Source organism: Acipenser ruthenus, chromosome 14 (genome assembly GCF_902713425.1).
Source record: "Acipenser ruthenus chromosome 14, fAciRut3.2 maternal haplotype, whole genome shotgun sequence".
Lineage (NCBI taxonomy): Eukaryota > Metazoa > Chordata > Actinopteri > Acipenseriformes > Acipenseridae > Acipenser > Acipenser ruthenus.
This window is the reverse complement of record NC_081202.1, coordinates 22,597,015-22,622,973: the sequence shown is the minus strand read 5'-3', so window position 1 is coordinate 22,622,973 and position 25,959 is coordinate 22,597,015. Positions and strand designations below refer to the sequence as shown.

At 37.2% G+C, this 25,959-nt stretch overlaps 3 protein-coding genes across 8 annotated transcripts in view; 2 read left to right on the top strand and 1 right to left on the bottom strand.

Moving 5' to 3' along the window:
* LOC117419904 (lysine-specific demethylase RSBN1L-like) overlaps positions 1-2,696 on the top strand; it is a 42,381-nt gene extending 39,685 nt beyond the window's left edge. The window contains exon 8 of the mRNA XM_034033266.3: positions 134-2,696. Coding sequence (XP_033889157.3) covers positions 134-781 — 648 coding nt within the window. The 3' untranslated portion in view covers positions 782-2,696. The remainder of the gene's footprint in view (positions 1-133) is intronic.
* A 2,391-nt stretch (positions 2,697-5,087) lies between these two features.
* LOC117420020 (transmembrane protein 60-like) lies at positions 5,088-8,390 on the bottom strand. 3 transcript variants are annotated; one of them, XM_058986125.1, is made up of 2 exons: positions 8,316-8,390; positions 5,088-6,039 (listed from the first exon to the last, which is right to left on the bottom strand). In XM_058986125.1, exon 2 carries the CDS (start codon positions 5,985-5,987, stop codon positions 5,583-5,585), a length of 405 nt encoding a protein of 134 aa, XP_058842108.1. In that variant the 5' UTR covers positions 5,988-6,039; positions 8,316-8,390; the 3' UTR covers positions 5,088-5,582. The 3 variants fall into 3 exon arrangements, with proteins under 3 accessions (XP_058842108.1, XP_033889409.3, XP_033889408.3); XM_034033518.3 differs by lacking the exon at positions 8,316-8,390 and adding an exon at positions 7,097-7,218; XM_034033517.3 differs by lacking the exon at positions 8,316-8,390 and adding an exon at positions 6,932-7,155.
* A 1,517-nt stretch (positions 8,391-9,907) lies between these two features.
* Positions 9,908-25,959, top strand: part of LOC117419911 (protein PHTF2-like) — a 63,380-nt gene continuing 47,328 nt past the window's right edge. For all 4 annotated transcript variants that reach the window (XM_058986123.1, XM_058986124.1, XM_034033280.3 and 1 more), the window contains exon 1: positions 9,908-10,145. The gene's annotated coding sequence lies outside the window, so the exon portion shown is untranslated. The remainder of the gene's footprint in view (positions 10,146-25,959) is intronic.

The window sequence follows — 25,959 nt, the reverse complement described above, 5'->3', positions numbered from 1 at the left end:
ACTTTTTTGATAATAGTTGATTTTCTACATTATATGGGAGTAACCAGAGCATCACAATACTAATACAATATCTAAATGTGTTGCAATACATTTTTTTCTAACACGCTTTCCTTTGCTTCTTCCTTTTTCCAAGTGTGTACAATGGGTTGACGACGCAAAGCTTAACCAGCTTCGACGGGAAGGAATCCGCTATGCTAGGATCCAGCTTTATGACAATGACATTTACTTTATACCCCGCAATGTTGTGCACCAGTTCAAAACGGTCTCGTCTGTCTGCAGCTTAGCTTGGCACATACGCTTGAAACAATATCACCCAGAGGCAGAGGCGTCCAATAATTCCAATGAATCCGAAGAAGGGACAGAAACAAAAGTATCTCTCGAACCCACCGGTGTCAAACTAGAGGCCAGTGAGTGTACAGCAAGCACCAATACCTCTGTAGACTTTAAACCTCAGCAACAAAGAAAAGATGCTAAGGACACTAAACTTCCAGAAATCAAAGTGGAACCTGTAGACTTGCTTCTGGAAAAGAATACAAAGCTTGCAGAGGTCACACAGCCACAAAGCAAAGTGAAATCCCATCACTCTGAATGTCGAACCACTTCAGCAAAGAAGCCACACAGTGTGTTGGCAGAGACACAGATAGAAGTCAGTACCCCAGAATCTCAGTCCAGGAATGAGAGATCAAAGGACCTGCTGTACACAAACGCTCCTGAAGACACAAGACCGCACCCTTCAATAAAACACCACCTGCATGAGCAGCAGAAAGACTTTTTATACTAATTTGTACATATTGTTTTTAAATCTTTGTTTTTATGATCTTAAACAGTGTGGTGTACTATATGGAATATGTAAGCTCTGTGGGGCAGGCTTGCGACTTGCTCTCTACTCTGTTACTGAATGAATACATAGCAAATGTAGCTTGTAACACATTCCTCAGTGCCTGTCCATAACTGTGAACTATCAAAGCACTTAGGGCCAGCTGCACTGTTACACTGCAGGTTTTAAATAAACAGGTCCTTAAATAATATATTTTTAAGTTGTAGGTTTTAGATGTATTAGAGCTGACATGAACATATATATTTTTTGTAAGATGAGACAGAATTCTTTTGATGACTCCGGGCTTTTCCATAGAGCTTATTTATATCAAATTGGTTTCCATTTGAAATGCGTCAGCACTGTAATGTAAATAACTTTTTTTTTTTTAAACTTGTAGTGTGGTTTATACTTAAATAAGAACCTCCTAATAAAGGTTCAGAAAAACGGAATGTTGTTGAAACAAGGGCTACACTGAGCAATCCAGTACATAAGATTAAGTGACCCAAAGCAAGGTAGGTTCATATGGCTGATTTTAATGCTCTTCCATGATCGTGATACACAGAGATGTATAATTGTCATTTTTTGTGTAGAAGGCACTTGCATAGAAGATATGAGGCTTGGAATCACAGTAAAAGAAGCATTTTGCTTCATAACTTGTACACTTTGACAATATTAATACTGTAGGGGGAAAGGTAGAGCAGGTTGTGTAACCTTTTAGTTTGACGGTCTTGTTAAAAGAACACCATGTAAGACTTATTTTTCTAACAATGTGTACCCTGTAACCCCTTGTTAAATAGACGGCATTCCTTGTATCATGTTAAGTGTAAATTAATTTATTTACTTAAGGCAATTTTTCAGAAATTCACTCCATTATTAAGGTTGAAAAAATAAGCATTTCAGATTGATAACTATTTTTTTTAAGAAGTGAAACGTTAAGATCAGCATTGTAAAGTTAGTCTAAGGCATCTTGCTACATAGTACATCTGTATGTAACAAAAGTAAAGTTTTTAAAAATGTACACATTGAATTGAATATCTAAGTTCAGCTGAATTTTGTTATTTTAAACTTCACAATTTTGGCCATCCTGTGCCCAGCAGTTTAACCGTCTCTGTACATAAACATTCACTGTGTACAAAGATACGTTGAGAGTGAAACGTTAAATGTATCAGGCTAAAGATTGAAGTTGTTGGGTGTAGAAGACAATTTTACATCAACTCCAATTGCATAAACTATACTCCTACGCAAACAGAATATGTGTAGTTACTGCTTTAGAAAAAAAATCCATGATAATGGAGCGAATTAAATGTCAAAACCAAGTAAAAAGCTTAACTGGGGGATTAAACTTTGGGGAATCGAGGTTCAGCTTGTTAGCATCAGGATAATAAATATTTAGAAAATAATTGCACTCCTATCAGCCATTCATCCTCTTTTCCACCCTTAATATATACATTTTCAATTGCAATTCAGCTTTGCGCCTGCCTTTTGTTTATTTGGTTTACATCTTACATTTCAAGGATCATGTTTTTTTTATGAACTATTAAAGGGGGGAGAGGGTCACCACCCTGCATTAAGTTCTCAGTAAAGCCAGAATGCAGTTCAGCTTCCAGGTTATTTTGTAACTGTACTTGATACAATTGTGTAATTTGAGGACATAAACAGGTAACCATGGCCGCAGATGTATATATGCAAGATCTGTAGACCTAAATGTGATTAATTTAGGTCTAGATTCTCTTGTCAGATCAGAACCAATTGTTAATCATGCCAGTTATTTTGCAGCATACCAGCTATGACCAAGATAGAAAGTGTATACAATTGATACAAACCGATGGAATGTAAAGTTTCTTACATGTCTAAATTATTAAATGTGTTTTAGCTTTGGTGAGAAGTCTCTGATTTTGTAATGGCAGATCAACTGGTATGGAACTACCATTATGCACCTTGGAGAGTTAACAAAGGAAAATTGGGAGTTTTATTCGGTGTAGACCTCCAGTCTATTTCATACAATTTAAGTTAATAAATTTAACACTGAATATTCCCGTTAACATAAAACAAAGCGGGTGCATGACATTGGTATCATGATGTTAAAATACTAACTTAAGTAGCTTGTGTTTTTTTTTTTCACATTCCTATAAACAGATTTGTTCTTGATAATGGTGTTTCCATCACCAAAGTAAAACATTCCCTGCTAGAAACACTTATCAAGAACAATTTTATTTATTTTTAGTATCTGCTAGAAAGTTCTGTGAATTACCTTAAAAGAACAAAGTGCTAGAAACATGGAATGGAAAAGGGGATACACAAAGGTGAAGTAAGTGAAATTAACCTAGTTTCAAATACAATATTGCAAGATATGTATTTTGCTGAGACAATCTGAATGACGGAGAAAGGAAAAAGGGGTACCTGCATTTAAGGAAAACTTGCAAATGAGAAAAAAGGGACACTACTACAGACAGCTTGCTTGGTGAATAAATGAATCTGCTGTTTGAATGCACTTTGACAAGCTTTTAGAAACAACATGAATAAAGATACAGCTTGAAGAAAATAATTATTGGATGCCAATATTATTATTTTCTAAGGGTGCAGCATAAAGACATATTGCGAATGTGAAAAACATCAACACCCCACTAGTGTGTGTGTGGTTTTTTGCTCTGGGTACGTTACTTTGTTTCAACCAATAAAAGTTAATTTCTTTATAGTTCCTTCTGTTGCCAACAAGTCACCTTTGGCGTAGAAATGTCTGGAAAAAAAAAATCTTCCAACTTTAATATCACTAAAATTGTGGAAGTTGCATTCCTCCATTAATGCTTGAAATAGTAGAAAGCCACCCACCTAACACTGCTTATACCTTGTATTCAGCCAATTGCCTGTCTGCAATACCTGTCTCACTTATTTAGTTATAAGGAACCAATTACCCTATCAACAATTAAGAAACATACTTAAAATACTGAAAAAATAACGTTTACTCCGCAAAAATAAAGGAACTTAAAATGTAATGCAAAATCTCCTTTTGTTATAAGTTTGTTTAACAATTTCTCACCTTATAGGCACCTATCCTTCACATCCATTCTTTTTTGCAGCTGCATTGTTCACAGATGATATTACCATCCAATCTGAGAACTATAATTTATGTGCAACAGGACTTTCTGTATACACTATAGGGAGTGTATCGATCCATATATAAAACCAAACTAACATCTGGAAATCCTGTGTATAAATAGTAAAAAAAATAAAACCTGATTTACAAAAACTTTTCTGCACTTAGTTGCTTGTTATACTGCAGTTTTATAATGCATTTGGCTGGTATTGCCTGATGTATACCAGATTAGAACACACACAACACTATGAAACCCTCCAGAACTACAGAAAATGAACAGTGGTTCAGACATTTTGTTCAAAACACCTTAAAGCAAAGTAGCAAATCAAATGATTTTCACAAACATGCATGTGATATAAAATAACACCACTTGAGCATCCTCATTCCACTTTAGAAGTGTTCTTTCAGGTTCCTGTATTCATTATTTACCTGCTAAAAAAAAAAAAAAGGTAAATGTGTACACAAGAATATATAAATACTACACCAGTGTGCGTTAGCAACCCTTTTCTGATATTGTGTATGCTGTAAAGTTCTGTCTTGTAAGATTTACTTCAGATTACTGTAAAACCTGAACTTATAGCCATCTGACCCTTATGATATTTTATGCAGTTTTACCATGTTTATTGATATGCTCTACCATACCTAGCTATTCTTTACTATGCTTACCTATGCTTTATTGCACTTTGCTCTGCTTTTACTATGGTTAACTTTTATAATGGGAATTAAACAATCACCTTCTCTTAGCAGCCAACAGCTTTTCTTTTTCACTAAGGGAATGGTCTGGAATAAGTAAACCTACAATATTAATTCCCCTTGGTCACTACAGCATTCAGGTTTTAATGCTTGTTTTTAGCAAAATAGAACAGTGCACAATTCACAATTATAACACAGCCACAGATCTTCATATGCATACTACACTGATCCTCACACTATAGATCACAATATCAGTGGCCTGTATAAAAACATTTCAAACAAATACTGGGACACTGGATTTAGACCTGCACTCTAAGTTGCTTTTTCAAATAATATTTTGATTGTTAAATACAATGCTGCAGGACACACATTATAAACTGGAAGTATAACAATTAAAACTAATTACTTGAGTAAAAAAATACCGTTCAAGAGGATAAAGATCACAGGAAACCTCAAAACCAGACATTAAAACTTATCTGCACATTGTCAACAAAAGTATGCTTTATTTACAGAATACATATACAGTAGGGCATACACAATGGCAGATATATACAGTGCTTGTCTGTTTTGCTTTACAGTTAAATGGAAATGTTGGTCATGGTACTGCAGGCATGTTTATTTGTGTTTTATGCAGATGCTTTCATAACTTTCCCAATTGCATGTTAACTGTTTTTGAAATTAGATAAATACAAGAACATAAAGTAGTTTTAGACATGCAATTAAAAAAAAGATATATTCTCCATCAGATGCTTCTTTCTGCATGGAAACATTCATATTGTTCAGTACGTATCAGTATGCAAAATCAATATATTTAACACATCTTACATGACCGTAGCCTGCACCTTGCTACTGAATTGACTTAGTGTTATCCAGTCTCTGAAAAGGTTCAAGAGAGACTGCAGTTTATTCATGTTTTCTGATAGATAATGTAAATAAGCAAATGTTTTAACAGGGTTGGTACCTTCCTGTATTTGCAGACTACTCTCTTCTATCACAAAATATATTTAATCCCAGCTCCACCATAGCCCCTATGAGTAGAGCCCAAAGCGGTAAGAAGACAAATGTCAGCTTCATATCTGTGAACCTCTCCAGCTTGGCACACAGGGTAAGGCAGAAAGCCAGTTTGAGGAGCATAGCCACCAGGTACCACACCTTCTTCTTCAAGTTCTGTGATCCATTGCGAGGGTCGTAGCCAGACTTACAGCGGCCGGCCATCTTGACAATAAGCATAACCAGCAGGATGGTGTCAAAGATCCAGATGGGAATGAAGATCAGAAACCAGTTCCAGTTGGCCTTCTCATCCAGTTTGAGGACCAGCATGATGAGGAACAGCAGAGTAAAGAGCCAGGTCAGCAGCACCCTCTGTGCCAGGGACATTCTCATTTAAAAGACTTTGGAAAAATCTTCTTACCACAGAAAAAGCAATGATGCCACCCTGAACGAACGAACAAACAGATAGTTATTCTGACAGACAAATCATGACCCACATTTCCACCCTAAGCTAAAATTCAAATTCATGTTCCAAGAATTGTTCTTGAAAATGTTATTATATGGACATATATATTCCATACACCTAGATTATGTGAACAGACAATTAAAAAAAAAATAGATACTAGAAATACTTTAAAGCCACTTTATCCTTGATCCCACTGCAGTTGCTGCTGGTACAGTTTTGTGTGTGCAATTTCCTATTTCCTTTTGGTAACATTGGCGATTCAGTAAAGTTGCACTGACACCAACTTCGGGAGTAACTCGGATAAAAATGTTTAAACAAGTGCCTACTGTACCTAGCTACTTTGGTTAATGTTACGATTAGAGTTTAATATGAGTGTGGGCTAAATAATGAATTGATGTATATTCTATTTGAACTGCATATACATTGGGGTGAACATGATAAATTGGTTAAATGTTAACTTTAGTTTAAAATATTGACACACAACTTTACTATTTCAAAGAAACTATGACAGATGAAACAAATGCTAAACTAATTTTCATGGAGAACAAAAGTATTTCTTGTTTCAAAACACAGACCTAAAATTTAGGCATCACTTAAAAAATAAAAGTGGGGGGTGGACGTTTGCGTTTGTTTCGACAGACACTAGAGCCTTCGTAAATTGTAACTGCAAAATGTTGATTAAATATACAAATCAATCAATGCAGTATGAAACATTAAACACACACTAGTTACATATGCTTCGTTGAATTAAGCATGATTAGTTCCATTCCCAAATTATAACACGTAATATTTGAAAGAAGGTGCATTTTAGGCTTGGTTTTTAAACGAAGAATGAAAGGTTCTGAATCAGTAACACATTTTCCCAATTTACCGTTGTTTATCCGGATTGTATATCCAATGCAGCGATACTCAACGAATAACCGACGTTGTAAACATCTGCTATTATGTTCAAATAAATAATCTACAATAGTTTCGATTAAAAATAATACGAAATGGATTTGCTAAACACATTTTCACTGACACCGCTTCCTGTTACCTCAAACACCGACATCTTCCAGAAGGGGGGGTGAGGAAAGAGGGTTATGGGTTTTTTTTGTTTTGTTTTTTTTTTATTTATTTTTTTATTTCTGACTGGATAATCAGTGTTTTCATTTCATTTACGGATGTGTAATTGGACGAGGGAGCTGCTAATCAAACAGTGTCTGAGTTTTTTTTTTTGTTTTTTTTTTAAAGACTGTTTTGAAGGTACCATTTCCGGGATCAAAGGACCTTACCATAATAATCGTAAAAAATGCATCCCGAAAAAAGCAGCATAAAAATGTTGCACTGCACTGAGAAAATTCTGTTGTAAAACGACTATAAAACAAATGTTGCGATTGTAACTATAGTCGATGCACATGTTTTAAATATATTCTAAACATAAACAGTTTAACAACATCTTGAAAATGTATAAATATATATATTTTTTCCAAATCCAAAATAAATTATACATATACATTATATTATATAAAGTAATACTTATATAAAATACTTTTGTGATTATTTAATCAGTATACTTTGTGCTACTGCTGTACTGTCGTAATGTGTTAGCTGCTGTGTCTCTCTCTCTCTCTCTTTTTTTTTTTAAAACAATTATCTGGAAATATTAAATAGTTAAATCAGTATGATCAAAACATTTTGATTAAAAACACCAAGAATCAATTTGAGAAAAAACAGTATGGGTCCTGTACAATTTTTCTTGCAGCTTTAAAGCTTTCCAGTAGCGGTCATTATCTTTTAAGGGGGAAAAAAAATAAAATACAACCTTAGACTTTTATCACCAAATCATCTGCACTCAGGAACCTAAAAACTCTAAAATGTATTTTCCTATTCAATATGCCCATTCTACACTAGAAATGGATGCAACTAAACCCCACATGTGTATTTTGGGTAGTGCACTAGCAAAACCTACTGACCCTTAAAAATGTGTATACATTTATCAAAAGACTGCTCCATTAATCAACCAAAATCTAACATGTGCTTTTACAACACATTAAAGGCGATAATAAGCACTAGATCACATACGAAAATAAATGCCCCATAACTGTTCTTATAAAGAACAAATACGTATAGCTCAATAAATATTAACAATAATTACAAAAGTGACCCTCACTCTCCTTGTCATTTACAGCTTTTGACGGTTGCTTAGTATAAAAACAATCATCCTATTTATAACAAAGAAAAGGTTAAAGCCGCACACTGTTTGAATAACGTACCTGTATTTCTTTCATTGTTAACATCCTGACAACTTTTTACACTATAAAGTCTATTTCAAAGCTTTTTTCAAAATGGCCGATCTAGTGCAATGAGGTTTGAGATCTGCCCTCTAAATCAGGAAGGGATTAAAAAAAACATAACAACAAATGCTGTGGCTTTTCTGTTGTGTACCATCATGGATCGTTATTGCTGTGTTACCTGTTTGACAATGTGGGCAATAATCCTTACACTATCACTGCACTAGAGCGGCCATTTTGAAAAGAGCTTTGAAACAGACTTTAAAGTTTTAATTGTAAAAAGTGGTCAGGATGTTAACAATGTAAAGAAAAATTACAGGTACCTTATTTAAACAGCTGTAGCAACACGTTGGGATGTCTAATACTATATTTTTGGGACCCCACTACTTACTCTTTAATGCACTGTAATTTACTGTGTAATTCAGCGTTGAATTGCTGCAGGGAAAGTAATTTGTATATTTTAGAAGTTATCAGACAGACAGCAAGCGCTCTGCAAATTGCTTAGCCACATCAACTATGGCATGAAGGAGCAACATAGCAAAAGGTGTTTCATTTGAAATGGAGATGCTTAGAAATGTTCAGCGTTTTAGCACTTACGAAGAATGAAAGACAGAATCAAAGCATCAAGCCATCCAGCTGTGGCATGTTTTGAACTTGATACATAGTGTACTCATAAGCACAGCACGTATCTCAAATGCAGTGATCTTTTATTTCCATTGTCTTATTACATTTCTCCTCCTGGTATTGCAGGCCTTTAGAGGGAATAACCAAGCAACTCAAGCAACATTTCCAGCATTTTGTTTTCAGTTATACTCAGGTGAAGACCATTTATCCTGCTATCACACTACAAATTCATATTCCCGAGCTGTACCTGATCTCTCATCATTCCTACATGCAGTGTAGTGAGGGAGCTCAGCTGAAAAAATCTACTTTTTTATGATACTGATACTTGTAATTTTGTATTTACATGGATTAGTACATTGCATTACTATACTAGGGGAAGTCACCTTGGTCTTTCAGTCTATTCCAGTGCAGCATTTTACTGTTACTCACAGGCAGTAGAATGGACTGGTAGAGCCAAGGCTGCCTACCCCTGTAATAGTAGAAACTAGATAAATACAGGGCAGAAGTGCTAGCCATTGCTGGGATTTCAGACATGCTATTAAAATAATTGAAACTGACTTGAAAGTTACTCTGTGTTTCCATCTGCAACTGGGATTAACTTGAACGCGATTTGAAATCAGAGCCTATTTTCATCATGTCGGTAGACTGCAGATTTACAAACTGGCTTCATTAAATATGTCTTTAGTGTAGAAACTGACTGTACAGCTGTATCTTTATTATTTTGTGTCATTCAATTGATTTTGTGTCAAATATGTGATGAAATGACCACATTAAAGCTTTCAGATACAGTTTAACACATTTCAAGGATGAGCTTGCTCAGATAAACTGAAATTGACAACTTGTGGAGAATTGTAACCACTCCAGAGTTTGGAAATGACCAATAGTCTGATACTCGCATTTGCCTAAATATTGATTGGGACGCGAATAACCCCGCTGCTAAAATGAAAAGAAACATTCAATTAACAAGTGCTCGTTTCTTCTAAGCATTGCGGTAGAAGTCAGCCAGCAGCAACTCGTAGCTGGAGAGAGTGGTGTCGGAAAGAAACAGATTCAGAGAGAAATAATTAACGCTGTACCGGTACAGTTAGTCAGACCAGAACCCATCAATATAGTAAATCATCATTAAAATAACCACTTCTCTGAAAAATACCACCTACATAAACCTGGGCTAACCGGAAACAAACTGAGGTAAGGAATGCACTCGATTTTCATTTACAAAACGGAAAAAAACCCCTAAAATGGTTTAACTGCTCTAACTACACGCTAGCAGAAACGAAATGTTTTGTCTTTTGTCGTAATGATGATGAAGATGACTATGCATGTCAAAAGTGATTGCCTTTGACATTAAAATAAACAAACAGAAATGGAACATGTAAAAAAAAAAAAATGCATCGAAATATAGGCAATGTGCGTTCTCAACACAAAGGAGACCCGTCGCAATGGAATATTGTAATGGGTTGAATAGTCAATTCTCCATATAATATATATATATATATATGAATAAAACGAGGAAAGACAAAATCAACGGAGCGTGCATGGTTTTTTTTCTTTTCTTTCTGTTTGTTGTCCTAGTAATAATATCCTATTGTTGTTGCATGCTGTCTGGCAGGGCTTTGGCAATGCAGGGTTTAACTGGGGGTACTAGTACTACTGTAAAATATTACCTTCCTGTAACTGTATATGAAGCAGAGACTTTAACCTTAACAAATAATTATTTTCAAATTACATTTTTGGTGTCATTTTTGGATTCCTCGTGCAATTTCCAAAAAAAGAAGACATCTAACAGATCTCTTGCTGAAATAGTTTTTGAGTTAAAGATCGATTAAAGGTTAGGGAGTCCAAAATCAACGACATTTTAACTCCTCTACTTTTGACCCCTCGACCCGATGAACAACCCTGAGCGTAGAGTTTGGTGTCTATCAGAGGGGGTTGTGTGATTTGTCACGGAATGACACGGTCATCACAGCAATTACGATGCTGAAGTTGGCTTCTTATTCGCCAGCTTCTTAATTGCATTCTGCAAATGTAACACAAGTTGAACTGCGGTATTTCAGGGGTGAAATCGCTTTGGGCCACTTATTTCAAAGTTGAGTCTCACAGAGGGGGAACCCCTCTACATTCCCCATGTGTGTTTACCATCAAATCAACAGTACGAAGGTCACTCTTGAAATCAGGACTTAAAGGATGTGTTGCAATAAGAATACCTCTGTTAAGAAAGGGGAACAAGACTAAAAGGCACAATAACACAGAAATTGGACTATGGAACAATGATCAAAAGGTGCTTTGAACTGTTGATGGATGGACAACGACACCTTTGTCTTCTGCCAGTTCTGTTTCTGTGTACTTGTTGAAATGCTTCGGATACCACACCTTGAAAATCAAGTGATGCAAGCTGTTTCACTCAATGTTATTCCTTCTTTATGCAAGTCAAGGTTGTTATAAAAGTAGAAAACACTAGTGGGGGCTTTTCCAGTAAAAGCACTCGCTAGAGTGCAGGATGCGCTCTGTAGCCTGGACGTCGCCGGTTCGAGTCCAGGCTATTCCACAGCCGACCGTGGACGGGAGCTCCAAGGGGGCGGCGCTCAATTGGCCGAGCATCGTCCGAGGGGAGGGAGGGTTAGGTCGGCCAGGGTGTCCTCGGCTCACCGCGCACCAGTGACCCCTGTAGTCTGGCTGGGCGCCTGCGGGCTTGCCTGTAAGCTGCCCAGAGCTGCGTTGTCCTCCGACGCTGTAGCTCTGAGGCGGCTGCACGGTGAGTTCGCAGTGTGTAAAGAAGCGGGTGGCTGAAGGCACACGCTTCGGAGGACAGCGTGTGTTCATATTCGCCCCTCCCGAGTCAGCGCAAGGGTGGTAGCGGTGAGTTGAGCCTAAAAATAATTGGGCATTTCAAATTGGGGTTGAAAATAATAAAAACTGATTGGCAACGACTAAATTAAAAAAAAAAAAAAAAAACACCACTAGTGGGGGCTTTGAGTAAATTGTTGATGCTCATAATGCATCAGAGTAGAAAAATGCAACATGTCTAAGACTTTAACACAGCCAGTATCTTAAAAATTGATTATCAGACAAGATAAAAAAGAAAAATAAATTGTTAGACAGGGAAGAATGCATATGGATCACATACAGGGCTTCCACTGGATATCTACTTTGAAATACTGCGCCAAACCCCCTGACGACTTGACGACTTGCCATCTGTGCCATGTTTGCCTGCTGTTTTCGTATTAAAATCGTGTGCTCCAGTGGTTAAAGAAAAGGGCTTGTAACCAGGAGGTGCCCGGTTCAAATCCCACCTCAGCCACTGACTCGTTGTGTGACCCTGAGCAAGTCACTTAACCTCCTTGTGCTCCGTCTTTCGGGTGAGACGTAATTGTAAGTGACTCTGCAGCTGATGCATAGTTCACACACCCTAGTCTCTGTAAGTCGACTTGGATAAAGGCGTCTGCTAAATAAATAAATAATAAAATCAGTTTTGGGCCGGGATAAATACCCATGGGTGACATAGATGGTTTCCCCCTCTGTGAGAATCAGCTTTGAAATAAGTGGCCCAAAGTGATTTAACCCCCGAAATACCGCAACTACTTAATCAAATTGCGTTATTGGATAACGTGCCAACTTGCTCTCTGTGCCACGTTTGCCAGGCATTTTTGTATTAAATAATCAAACTCCAAGCACTTGCCGAATGTCAGCTATCAAGCTTCTATCTTTATTATTAAAACATCCTTTTTATAGAAACTGTAGAACAAGAGAATTCATGCTCATGCAGACGCGTTGTGGCCACTGGCCTTCGTCAGTGCAGTACAGACATTTTGAAAAACACACACACCGGACAGACATTTAAGTGCCTTAGACACTAATTGTCCAATTAACTCTCAATTATACAATAACATCTATCAGTTAATTTTAACAAGCAATTTCACTCTTTTAGTGAAACACTGTTGGTCCAAAACTGTTACAATATCTATTCAGACATTATTGTAAGATGTTGAATGACTACAAACTAGCCAATAGATCCATAACAGAAAGCCAGATGTTACTCTCATGGATAAAGAAATTACTTAAAAAAATTATAAAAACGGTGTGAACAACAGTTCCTCATTCGTACCACCAGGTGATTCCGTTTGTAAAGTATGTATCCAAGAGGCTTCCCTTTGCAATAAAAGTTTATTACAATCTCCACCCCGACGTGGGGTATTAACAAATTCAATCCCTGTAAATCTGAGAGTGCAAACGCTATGTTGTTGTTCATTAAAATGTCTAGCTACAGGTGATCGTATGTCCTTATTTCTAGTAGCGCTTTTGTGATCACTTATACGTGTTTTCAGTTCCCTAATGGTCTTGCCCACATAGCAAAGACCACAAGGACATTTTAACAAATAGACTACAAACTTAAAGACACAAGTGATCCTACCTCTTACTTTAAATTGCTTATTAGTTTTAGGATGAGTAATTGTATCACTTTTTATCACTGCATTGCAACACGCGCAATTGTAACAAGGAAAGTTACCTTGCGGTATCGTTGTTAAAAAATGAGAAGGTGGAATAAAAGTGTCTGCTTTAACAAATACATTTCTCAATTTTTTTTGTCATTTTAAATGTAAAGCGCGGAGGATTCTGCAAAACAGATCTTAATTTGGGATTGTGCCAATGAGCATGTATTATGTTTTTTATGGTATTTGAAATAAGTAGAAACAAAAGTTATAGAATGTTTACTTTTATCTTTCTTAGTCTGATGTGTAAGTAACGTATCTCTATTAAGAGCCATGCATTTAGATAATGACTTATTGACCCAAGTATATCCTTTCATCAAAAATCTGTTTTTCATTTCCTTAGCTTGTAATGCAAAATCGTCATCAGAGTCACGGATGCGTCTTAATCTAAGAAATTGACTATATGGCAAATTACGTTTCAATGGAGGAGGATGGTAACTAGACACATTTAGAAATCTATTACGATCCAAAGGTTTCCTGTACAAAGTGGTTGTCAAGTGATGCCCCACCTTCTAAACTCGAACATCTAAAAAAGTAACCATACTAGAACTAATGTCCAAAGTAAACTTAAGTGTGGGTTTAAGATTATTTTCATATTTTTCAAACTCCCTCAAAATATCTTTGGGGTCCAGTCCATATGAAAAATATAGTGTCAATGTAACATAACCATAATTTTAAGGTTTAAAAGGGTTGTTGTTATAGATGTAATCATGTTCAAATTTGCCCATATATAAATTGGCATAATTGGGTGCCATTACTGAACCCATTGCTGCACCCTGAATTTGAAGATAATATGTATTCTCAAATCTGAAATAATTCTTATTTAAAATTAAAGAAAACAATTTTATTAAGTATGAATTAGGTGGCATCGCCTGAGAACCACACTGTTGTAAATAAAAATCAACTGCACAAATACCTTCATGGTGGGGAATACTGGTGTACAAACTCGACACATCGATAGTTCCCAAAATATCCAAGGGCGTCAAATCACAGATAGAGCGGCTCAAAAAATCTGTAGTATCTTTGATATGCGACGGTAGCTGTTGTACAAATGGTTTAATAAAGTAATCAATAAACTGAGTCAAAGGGTCAGTTAAAGAACCTGTACCCTCCACTATTGGTCTACCAGGTGGGTGTTCTAAGTTTTTATGTATTTGGGAGAGTATAGAAAACAGCACGAATAGGATATGTCTGAAATAGAAACTCAAATTCACCTTTATTTAACCATTTATTGTCAAGACCATGCTGTAAAATACTTTTTATTTCCGTAGCATAAACATATGTTGGATCTGATTGCAGAGTCAAGTACAAAGTTTTGTCTGACAGTTGTTTTAATACCTCCTGATGATACAATGAGATATCCTGAACCACAATTGCTCCATCCTTATCTGCTGGCTTAGTAATCAAATATTTATCATTACAAAGTTCAACAACAGCATCTTGTTCTTGTTTAGAGAAATTTGCATATAAGTGAGGTCTATTTGGGGCAGAAAAAAGTAGCATAGTATAATTTTCAACCAGTCTGCAAAAAGTCTGAACAGAATGATTTAAAGTGTTAGGTGTAAACACGCTCTTAGGCTTAAATATCTTTCTTTCTTGTATCTCAGTAGAGACTTGTTCAGTATTATAATTTCTTAATTGTGGGGCTTGTGTAAAATATGACCTCAATTTTATTGCTCTAAATAATTTAAACAGTTCAATTCTTGTAGTAAATGAATCAGCAGGTTTACATGGAATAAAAGATAAACCCCTGGATAACAGAGTCATTTGGCTTTCCGTTAGTTCTTTACCTGAAATGTTAATCACAGAAGATAAGTCCTCATTTTTGGTGGTTTCTTCCCATCTTTTTTGTCGGTCCTTTCCTCGTCTTGTTGGCATTTGCTTTCCACATCTGTGCGAGTCCTGGTTTGAAGTGAATAGTTTATAGGAGTGCCTCATCCCAAAAAACGAGCCACTCTCAGGGGGCTAATAAATAGGGTCTTTATAATCCATTGTTTCATTTTTATATTTCTTAATTTTGCCTTGCTGTATCTCCAATTTATATGTAGTAAGCAAAGCATTACATTTATCTTCCATGTCTCGGAGTTGACTTGAATCAAACATGGTAGACATCAGGCGTTTTTTCAGGGTAAGTACACATGGGGGGCATAGAGGGGTTCCCCCTCTGTGAGAATCAAGTTTGCAATCAGTGGCCCAGAGCGATTTGACCCCTGAAATACCCCATTTACTTATTACATTTGTGTTACATGTGTCGGATGCAAATAATAAGATGGTTGAATAAGAAACTGGCGAATAAGAAGCCAACTTCAGCATCGTACAGAAATCTGACAGTGAAATACAAATTGCATGGATGGAACTTCTATGGTTCAGAATGCCCCAGTTTTATTTCCCCATGTTTTGTAATCCCCCTCATTACTGGTTCAATCCTGTGATACCACACTCAATATGTGGTTGATGCTTTAATGGCTTAAAGAAAATTATATGCTGCCCTTACATACGGTGTGATACACCATTGCTGCTCCATAGATAGAAGATTATTGTCTGGGTTTACCAGAAGATACTTAGATTGCATCTTTCCTGTTGATGTATTTAGTCGCTCCAGTTCATGACATCAGGATTATTCCCAAACCACCACAGAAGCACCTTTGGCCAAACTGATTACAAGTTTCACTATAAGCATGTCCTCTCCAGCGTCATGTCACTTTAATATTAAAATGAGATTTGTCAGACCATATAGTAACACGTTCTGTCAGTCCTCAGTTCTGGTGCGTACACTGTTGTATTCAAGCAATCTCTTTGGCATTTGAAGTCATGTTAAGAAAATAGGTCAAGCGATAAATATTTTGGCTAGTTTTTGTAGAAATTTGTTTAAAACAACAATATATGGCATAAATTTTTTTAAAAGTGTAGACATTACAATAAAGGGGATTTTGACCATAACCTTAGGAAAAGGCCTACGTGGCAATTTTTTGTCAACATGCCTAATTTTATACTTCAAACTGTATTCTCAATCATTTGCTTATTTAAATTTCTAAAAAAAAACATGAGTAATGTAGCAACCTCTGTCAAAAACGCCCAAATGCCTTGGTTCCTGTGGGTCTCTTATCAAACTGCTAACCACTGTCAGCAAGCTTTTTTTTGACCATATACCAGCAGTTAGTTTAAAGAAATAATATACAAGTTGTGAAAGACAGCAGTGGTCACAGGCCAGTTAATTTATAAACAACCATGACAAGTCCTTTGGCCTAATTATTAATATGTTAATTTGTGTTTTCATTTTCTTTATTAAACTAACAAAACAGAAAACAAGTAGACTCCTAAAAAAATGTTGTTGTTGTATTGTCTGGAGCTGACAATAAAATAAATATTTATTTTACAATATTGTTCTCAGATGTGGGATGAAATGGGGATATAACAATGCCCCTGTTGTCTTTTTAAAATATTGTGTGTGGCTGTGTCCCAAATCTACGTTCATCAACAGCTGTGGGCAGGAACAAGGCTGTGACCTACAGTCTGTAATCTGTGAGGCAAACAGCCATGGAACAAATCTTACCAGCTGGCACAAAATCAGGATTGCAGCTATTTAGGCCTATGTGTTGCCTTTATTCTCCTAAAGCATTATGTTGAAACTGATGGAATAAAGTGTTAGAGAACAAAGGGTCATTCCATACCAACTCAACCAGAGCCGTTGCCCGACTGTCTCAGATTTTGCTAGAAAAATTCACCTGGGGGGTTTCGGGCCCGCTGAGTTCAGAAATGCTAATCTCTTTTTTTCTTTTTTTTTTTTTTAATTTCCCCTTCGAGTTGTGACCTGGCTAAGTGAAAAAGTAGTAGACGTGAAATTGTTAACCCCTCAAGTTTACTGTGGTTATCTATTGTTTGTGTTTTTTTTTTTTTTTTTTTTTCAGTTTGTAGTTTTTAAAACACAAATAATTTAGATTTTGTGTCACTGTAACAAAGAAATCTAAGTTCCACAAGCAAGTTCATGACCCCTCAGCTCCAAGCTAGTGCCACTGGAAGCACACCCTGTCACTTTTCACTCTAGATGTAAACCCAAACAATGCAAAATTGAAGAATAATGCCATTTCAGTTAGGGCTATGTGGTACTTCACCAAAATCTGCAGATACCAAAATATTTTGCTTCATTCTTGTAAATTTCATCAACATCTGTCCAAAAATATATTTGGGTGATTTTTTGGAGCCCTCTCCCACGTGAGTTATTTTGGCCTAAACTTGGTAGAAATACCAAAAATTCAAATTTCAGAGGGGGTTAATGACCAGTGGGGGGACTTGAAACCAAAAGTGTTTCACAAAATTTGTTAGAGTGGTCCCTTGGTTCTTACAGCAATACTAACATTTTAGGACCTGCATCCCCTACAGAGTAAAGGGTTGGGCTGAAGTTCGAATAAAACTCATCACTTACCCCTCATCTGGCAACTTGCCAAAAGTGAGTTAGGTGCTCCTGGTATCTTTCTCGAAAGCTCAAATTAGGTGCTACAAATGATAGTAGCGTCTGAGGTAAGCCCAGGGTGATTTTTCACTTTGGGTTGAACTTTGCCAGGTCACAGCTCGAAGGGGAAATTAAAAAAATAATATAAAATTAGCATTTGTGAACTCAGCAGACCCGGAAACCCCCAGGTGAATTTTTCTAGCAAAATCTGAGACAGTCGGACAACAAAATTACTCATGCCCCACCCCCTCCCCCCGTGTGCATTATACCATATATAGTGATAATTAAAGCTTTCCAGTCACACAATGCACATATTTTCCAAGTGCCTAAAACCCATCATGCAGTCTTCAAATCTAAACATAACTGACACGGATTGATGCAGTTTTAAAAATTCCACCAGCCTTTCCTCAGACTTAGTGGCCAATGCAACTCTGTTTCGTCACAATGCAAGAGTAGTGATCTGTCCTGTTAGGAACAAAGTATAGCAAGGCATGGCAGAGGTGGTCACTGGAAATGGGATGTGGCAGGAACACAACAAGTGACAGTGACAGTTCCAAGTGTCATTTAAAAAAAGCTTTTGAGAGATTATCTGAAACGTGTCTCTTGTTATAAGTGGCAGTCTTTCAATGTGCCAGTCTAAGACTTTACAAAAGCTTTAGAAGTCATTTGATTCTTCTAAGTAGTTGCAGTGTTCAGAACACTATTAAAATCTGTTACTTGAAAAGAATCTTGATCTTCCAGGCAGGGGGCATAAAAAACCTTATAGGCTTTTCACCTGTAGTGTGCAGGCCTCTGGGTCATGGAGCATTGGGACCATATTTTGACATGAGTTGGAATATAGTAAGTGCTCAAGGGCTTTTAATGGCTTATACGATTTTGAATGTGGAGGACTCTTAATTATTTGTTGTACTTGTATGTGAAATAAATAAATAAATAAATGGAACAGAAACTGAAAAAAAAACCCTTTCCAGTGGCTTGTGGTGCAGATGGTGTTTAATCTCCTATGGAGAATATGGTTGGGAAAAAGAGATGATTTGTTGATAAAGTAAATCTGCATTGTTCTTCATCAAAAACATGTTTTGGTGATTGATATAATTGGTAGAACTACTGCGTTGAAAGCTGTACTTTGGAAAATGCGTGTGAGTCTTGAGTATTGTTGACTTGTCCTACAATCAACTAATTGTTGGAATCTGAATGGATATTGGTTGGCATTACTGCAGAAGTGCAAAACACGATTATATAACATACAGTAGACTGCTTTAAAAAAAGAAACTATCTGAGACAAGCTGGTAGCTGCAAGGCCACCTTGTGTTTTTGAGTGTATTTGGAATATTAAATACAGATTGAAGGAAGGGTTTATCTTAGTTTGCTGTGGGCTTTTCACACAAACCACTCAACTGGAAGGCCATTTGTGGGGAGGGCCTTTCCTCTAATCATGTCAATCCAAGGTCTCCTTTTGCTTTTGAAGGCCTCCTCATCAATCCTCCATTCTAACCCTTACCTCAGCTGTTTTCATTTAATATAAAATTATCCAAAAGCCTGTCAGTACCTAACCTAAAATACTCACATTTTCTTTTATCTGTTTGAAGTAAAATGATTTTTTCTCAGTCTTCTTTGATTTTCTATAGCCTTTTGTATGACCCTTAGTTTCAGTGAGGCAGCCCTTGTGTCCAATGAATTTCCCCATGCTGTGATTTCAGAGCCTATCACTACATATGCTTATAATGGAAATGTAAGTGTAATAATTCACTATGTATATTGATATGGACTGAGGTCCTCAAAGTGCTTCAGAAACAATTTATAAACAGTCTCGGCACACAGTAACTGACAACACGAGTGTTCCAGTAAGCAAAATGTTTAAGGCTACTAAGTCCTGCTTTTTAAATCTAATTAAAACCTATCCATAAATATAAGGCTTCTGCCTGTGACTGATTCGTGATATGCAGTAATTGCCCAGAGGTCACTTAGAATGTTTTAATACTGCCAAAAATCTCATAGCTTGCTGAAAATGTCTTTATTTCTATAATCCCAGTGAAGTTTCTAAATTATTATGTACATCCACTGAAACTTTACTTAAATTGTTGTTTTGCTCTTGCATCCTTATGAAATTGGTCATCTCATTCACATAAATGTATGCCCATAGATCAGTGGTGCTCAACTCTGGCCGTCAAGGTCCAGTCCAGTCCAGTCCAGTCCAGGTTTTTACCCCAAGCAGGTTCTAATGTAGTTAACTGAAGCTGCTAAGAGGCAATTAACTAATTTAGGACCTGGTTGGAATGGGTCTCGAGGGCCAGAGTTGAGTACCACTACCATAGACAGTGCCTGCTTCTCAAATTCCCTACAGCAGCTTCTCTACAGCCTTGTATACGTAAGCTACAGGGTTGAGTGTTGTAATATAAAGTACTGCGTCTTGGGTCTGTTCAGCATGTTCAAGTGTATACACTGCATAAAGGGCAGCATAGCCTGGAAAGTGCTATTGGGATTGTACTGTAAAATGGCTGGGAGATGGCTAAAATACAAATTCCGTCATGAGATATCGTGTGGTCTAAACTGAAACTGCATTTAGAAATCTACCTTTTCTTGGGGTTTAAAAAGCAAAATTGCAGTGTGCAAAAAAACGATTGTCCTAGATGCTCCTGTGCCCCCTCTAGACTAATGCATGCTAAGGTCTCAGCTTTTGAATACAATACGATGTTGCTTGGCTAATCCAGGAGATACTTTCATGTGCAGGTGTATTTTTCATAGAAGACAACATGATCTATACACAGCAGAGGGAGGATTAGCTTTCTCCCTCAGACGTGTAGCTTGTTATTTGTAGCTGTGGTTGTTTCTCAAGCATGTCTCTGAAAGTAATCCATTCCCTTCATTAAATATGTACCCTGTATAGGGTTACAGAGAAGGAGCCCAGAGGAGATGCTGTTGCAAATGACTGTGCTTGTGTCCTCAATGTGGCCATGAAAAATTAGGGAGTGAACTTGGGCTAAAAAATGAATTCCATATGTATATGTGCTGCCCAGTCCACAAACAGACTACAGTAGAACTAGGGATAAAAATTGATGTACACATTTCAATTTCTGATACATATATTAATTCATTAATAATGTATTATTGTTGTGACTGGCATTTTACATGTTCCATAGATGAGCTATCTTTTTTTTATGTTCATGGAGATGTACTTTTTGGAAGGGAATCTCTGCAGGGCCCTGCTAAAATTGCCCTTCAGATCAGATCACAAATTAGTTGGTTGTAGTAATCACGAAGTTGTTCGATAAAGTCAATCTAATCTGTAATAATGTGCAATCTCACACTGAATGCAAAAAATAAATGAATACATTAAAAAGAAAGCGCAATATAAATTTAGATAAAGGCCTCAGTCCCAATGCTGTATAGCCAGTGTCCCAGTAACAATAGGCACTGGTGGAAGGATCAGCCAAAACAGCTGCCTGCTTGACTTTCTTGTTTTACAATTAAAAAAAAAAAAAAATAGGCAGGGTTTCACAAACCATTTAATGTAACATGTCTAAAGTGTTTTAAGCCAATATGTGAATTATAACTGCAGGTACTGTGAAAATATGTTCTTGTGAAATTTAAAAATATTTTTTTATTTAAATATGATTATTTATTTATTTATTTATTTATTTATTTATTTTTAAATTTAGTAGTCACCAGTTAGTTTTTTGTTCTTTTCTCCCCAATTTAGTAGTGTCCAATTATTTTGTTTAGCTCAGCTCACCGCTACCACCCCTGCGCTGACGGGAGGGGCGAAAACAAACACACGCTGTCCTCTGAAGCGTGTGCCGTTAGCCGCCCGCTTTTTCACACACTGCAGACTCACCATGCAGCCACCCAGAGCTACAGAGTTGGAGGACAATGCAGCCCTGGGCAGCTTACAGGCAAGCCCGCAGGCGCCCGGCCAGACCACAGGGGTCGCTGGTGCGCGGTGAGCCGAGGACACCCTGGCCGACCTGACCCTCTCTGACAGCAGGTGAGTGCTTAAGAGCATTCCATACTGTTTTCCAGATTTGCAAACAGCAAAACAAAGTCATGTAAATGAGAGCGGATGTATTCTAATGAATCACAGCATCAAAGGGTTTTTGGTACAGTATGTTGCCTTTGTCACTTGTCAGTAGAATGAAACACATTTATTCTCACATGAATCTTACCAGGGAAGATGAACTGTTTTGTTTTGACAGACTCTGTTGTATTCTACACAGTATATGTATTTATGTGTGTATGATGGGCCATATACCGTATACAAATCAACTGCTCCAGTGCAAAGTTTGCTCCCGTTTTATACATTATATATAGGTATCAATTCGTGAAACAGTAAGAAAACCTCTGAAGTGTGAAGGCTTCGCAGCAAAGATGACTTTAGCATTATTTTGGCACCGCTGTGATCTCGGTTCTTCTTGTACAGGACTTCCAAACATCTTATTAGTTCTGGGCAATTTTTTTGATTAGGCATGGCATTAAATACAGCAAGCTAACCTCAAAATACCTAGGATTGCAGATGGTTTTGTGTAGGATTGTGTTAATGTGTCACAACTATACTGTAGAGAGTTTTATATACTGTACGTCTTCAAGAACGAAGCAGGTGAATTTCAGACCAACATACTTCGTACAACAGCTGCATGGTTAATGTGGCATCCATCAATACACTCGGTAATATCCCACAGACACCTGTGAACTCTTGAATGCAAGTTGTGTAGCAGTGCCAGGTTTGATTATGTTTTTTGCACTACAGATTAAAATATTCCTTCAGAGTGTCATGCTGCTAGTAAGGGTTACTTATTTAGAATACATTAATACAATACTGTTTTTTTTTTTTAAACAGTTAATGCATGTGTGCAGTAAACAACACAAATTTACAACTCAAAGGGTTTATTTACTTAGTGAATATGGAAATGAAACACAAACTTTGCAGTCTGAGAAGGAACTTTCTTTCATATTCAAAAGCAAATCTCATCGTAAGATCAAACCATGCCAACCTTTGTTCTTGCCCAGGCATAAATAAGTTTCCCAGTATACAGTGTAAATTAGTTGAATTTGCTTACTTTTTATTTTTAAGTTAACTTAAAAATAAGTTAATTTAAGTTAACCTACATTTTTAGGATTTTTTTGTTCATTAAAGTTGTTAATAAAATATTAAAATATATAAAATGTACTAATGCCATGCAGCGAAAGATAGAAAGTTAAACCGTATTGCAAGTTGCTTATTATTGCCAAGTGTAATGTAATTGTTGTGTGTTGTCAGACTGGCTGTGAAGCCAACAGATAACCAGTATAAAACACAACTTTGAACGCTCCCAAAACAAACTCAGCTGATTTTTCTCAAGCTCAACAGTAAAGCTAAAATTGAAAACATATTCTGTGCTTTGGGTTTACAAATGGTCACTTAGCCCATTCTGCAAGGTTTGACAGGAAATAAAGAAAATGACATTCACATAGGTTGTGGTTGGAGTCACATTTCATTTGCAGGATGTAAAAATAAAATAGACATACTGTAGCAATACTTCTTATCCCCAGCACAGCATTTTAGATTGGCCTCAGTACTCTGTAAGTTGTAATACTAGTAATCACTATTATGGGCAGCAGTGTGGAGTAGTGTTTTTTTTTTTTTAAATAACAATATATATATCGGATTCTGCCCAGTCAAAGCCCAGGGGATGTAAAGTTGTCTTTAAGGCAAAAGTTAATACAGCCATTATTTGTATTTATTTATTTATTTTTAATTAAGTCGTTGCTAGTGATTTTTACCCCAGTTTTCGCCCCAATTTGGAATCGGCAATTGTGTTATTATTAATCCCGGTTCTCCGTTGCCACCCCCCGGCGTCTCAGGAAACGGAGGCTGAAACACACGTCCTCCGAAAGGTGTTCCTGCCAAGCCGTCATTTTTCGCACTGCGGATCCACAGCGAAGCCGTCAGCCCTATAGTGCCGGAGGACAACACAGATCTATATGGCTCCACTGCAGAGCCGCAGGCGCCCTATCAGCCACAGGGGTCACTGATGTGCGGTGAACCATGGATTGCCCTGCCGACCTAAGCCCTCCCTACCCGGGCGCCTCTCGGCCAGTTGTGCGCCGCCCCCTGGGAACCCCTGGTCACGGTCAGCAATGACATAGCCTGGCTTCGAACCGGCGATCTCCAGACTATAGGCGCATCCTGCACTCCATGCGGAGTGCCTTTACTGGATGCGCCACTTGGGAGCCCCTAATCCCGAGTAGTGTGAAACCACGTACCTGGGTCGGACCTGGGTGAACCTGGGTCCCAGTGACCCACCTCAGGATGTAGGTCTACATGCTTTGCCCGAGGTTGAGCGAGAAAAAATGCTTGATGGCCGTTCGTGAGCCGACGCAATAACAAACAGCCATGCCTGCGTGAAGGTTTCACTTCCGCAAGGAACATTTCTGTTTATTCTGTTTAGCCATGTTTTTGTTGCTTGAGACACACCGTGAGCCAGATTGCAGCAGGGATGAAGAAACATTTGCTCTAATCAACATTTGGACCGACGGTTCAATCCAGAGAAGCTTGGATGGAAGTGTCTGTAACAAGCTGCTTCCAGGGCATTGATATACACATGTTTACTTGCGTCTGTCACCCAGGTTAACCCTGCTTTATCAAAAGCAGTGTGAAATCGCTTACTGACCCGCATGACACTGGGTCCTGCCTGGGTAGATCATGCCAGTGTGAAAGGGGCTTAAGTTTATTTGATAACAATGTTAAATGAAAGATCTAAATTATGTTCATGTTATTTATTTATTTATTTAAATTGTCTCAATCCTAAAGTTCTAGGTGATGCAAAACATTTAACCATAGCTGTACATTAATTGTAGACCAATGTATTTATTTTTTTTATGACATAAAATGAAGGAAACAACTCATGGCCACTTCTTGTTATGTTCCAACTGTAGCAGAAAACTGCTGTGCCACTGTTAAGCTTCAAGTTGCTGCATTTTGCTTTACAAACTCAGTTGTAAGCATTGCTGTCATTCATTTTCTTTGACCTTCCCATGCTAACACTAAGAGGCTGGATCTGTGAGAAGGGCTCACTGGGTCTATTAAAAACAAAGTGCTGTGGTTGTCAACAACAATAACTGCTATGTAATTTTCTAATTAGATTTCTTAAATAAGATCATACATTGCGCCTTGCAGCTGAGAGCAAAGGTGTAAAGATTTAAAATCCTTGTGGAAGAAAGAGGTCCTTTGATGTGGCAGATGAGGATGGGAGCAAAATTATAGTTGTATACATTTCATATGAAGCCTTATGTTACATTATAAAGAGTATTTTTACTTTTAGAACACTTTCACAAAGCTTTAAATGTATCTTAAAGAATTTTTAATGTCTGTTTTTATTACTTTTTCTGATCTAGACGATTGTTGGCTTCTTTAACAATAGTCTAGAACATTTTTATAAATACCGAATCATTTTTAACCAAGAAATACAGCAAATCATAAGTTACAGCTTTGCAAATAGAGTCCAGTGTTTTATTTACCATTTAGGAAATAAATGTGTGTAGGGTACAGACAGCAGTGTCCTTTCTTACAGTGGGTTCTGGCTGATTGTATGTGTCAGCTGTCTCCAAAGACAATGTGGTAATTACTGGAAATGTGTCCTGCTGTTTTGTCTGTCTGTAGTCATGGGAATGGCATCACATAAATGATGCTTCTCACACTGATGCTCATGTATCAGTTATTATTATTATTTATTTCTTAGCAGACGCCATTATCCAGGGCGACTTACAATTGGTTAAGCTAAGGAGCCCAAGTCTTTCATCTAGACATCATAACTTTATATGTTATGGTAACTATTCAATCAGCTTTTCAGAATGCAGCTTAACTGTTACTACTTAAGGACCAGGTAATACAATTTACTGGAAAAACATGTACTTCATAACGTACAAACACACTACAGTAGGTATTTATTATGATCTGTTGTTTGAAACATTATGACATTTGGTTGAAACCTTCCCCTCGATCCACAATTACCTTGCCTTTACTGGACCAGTGATATTTATTATTAAACGAAACTAGTGACTTGGGAAGAATGTACATACATACATAGGC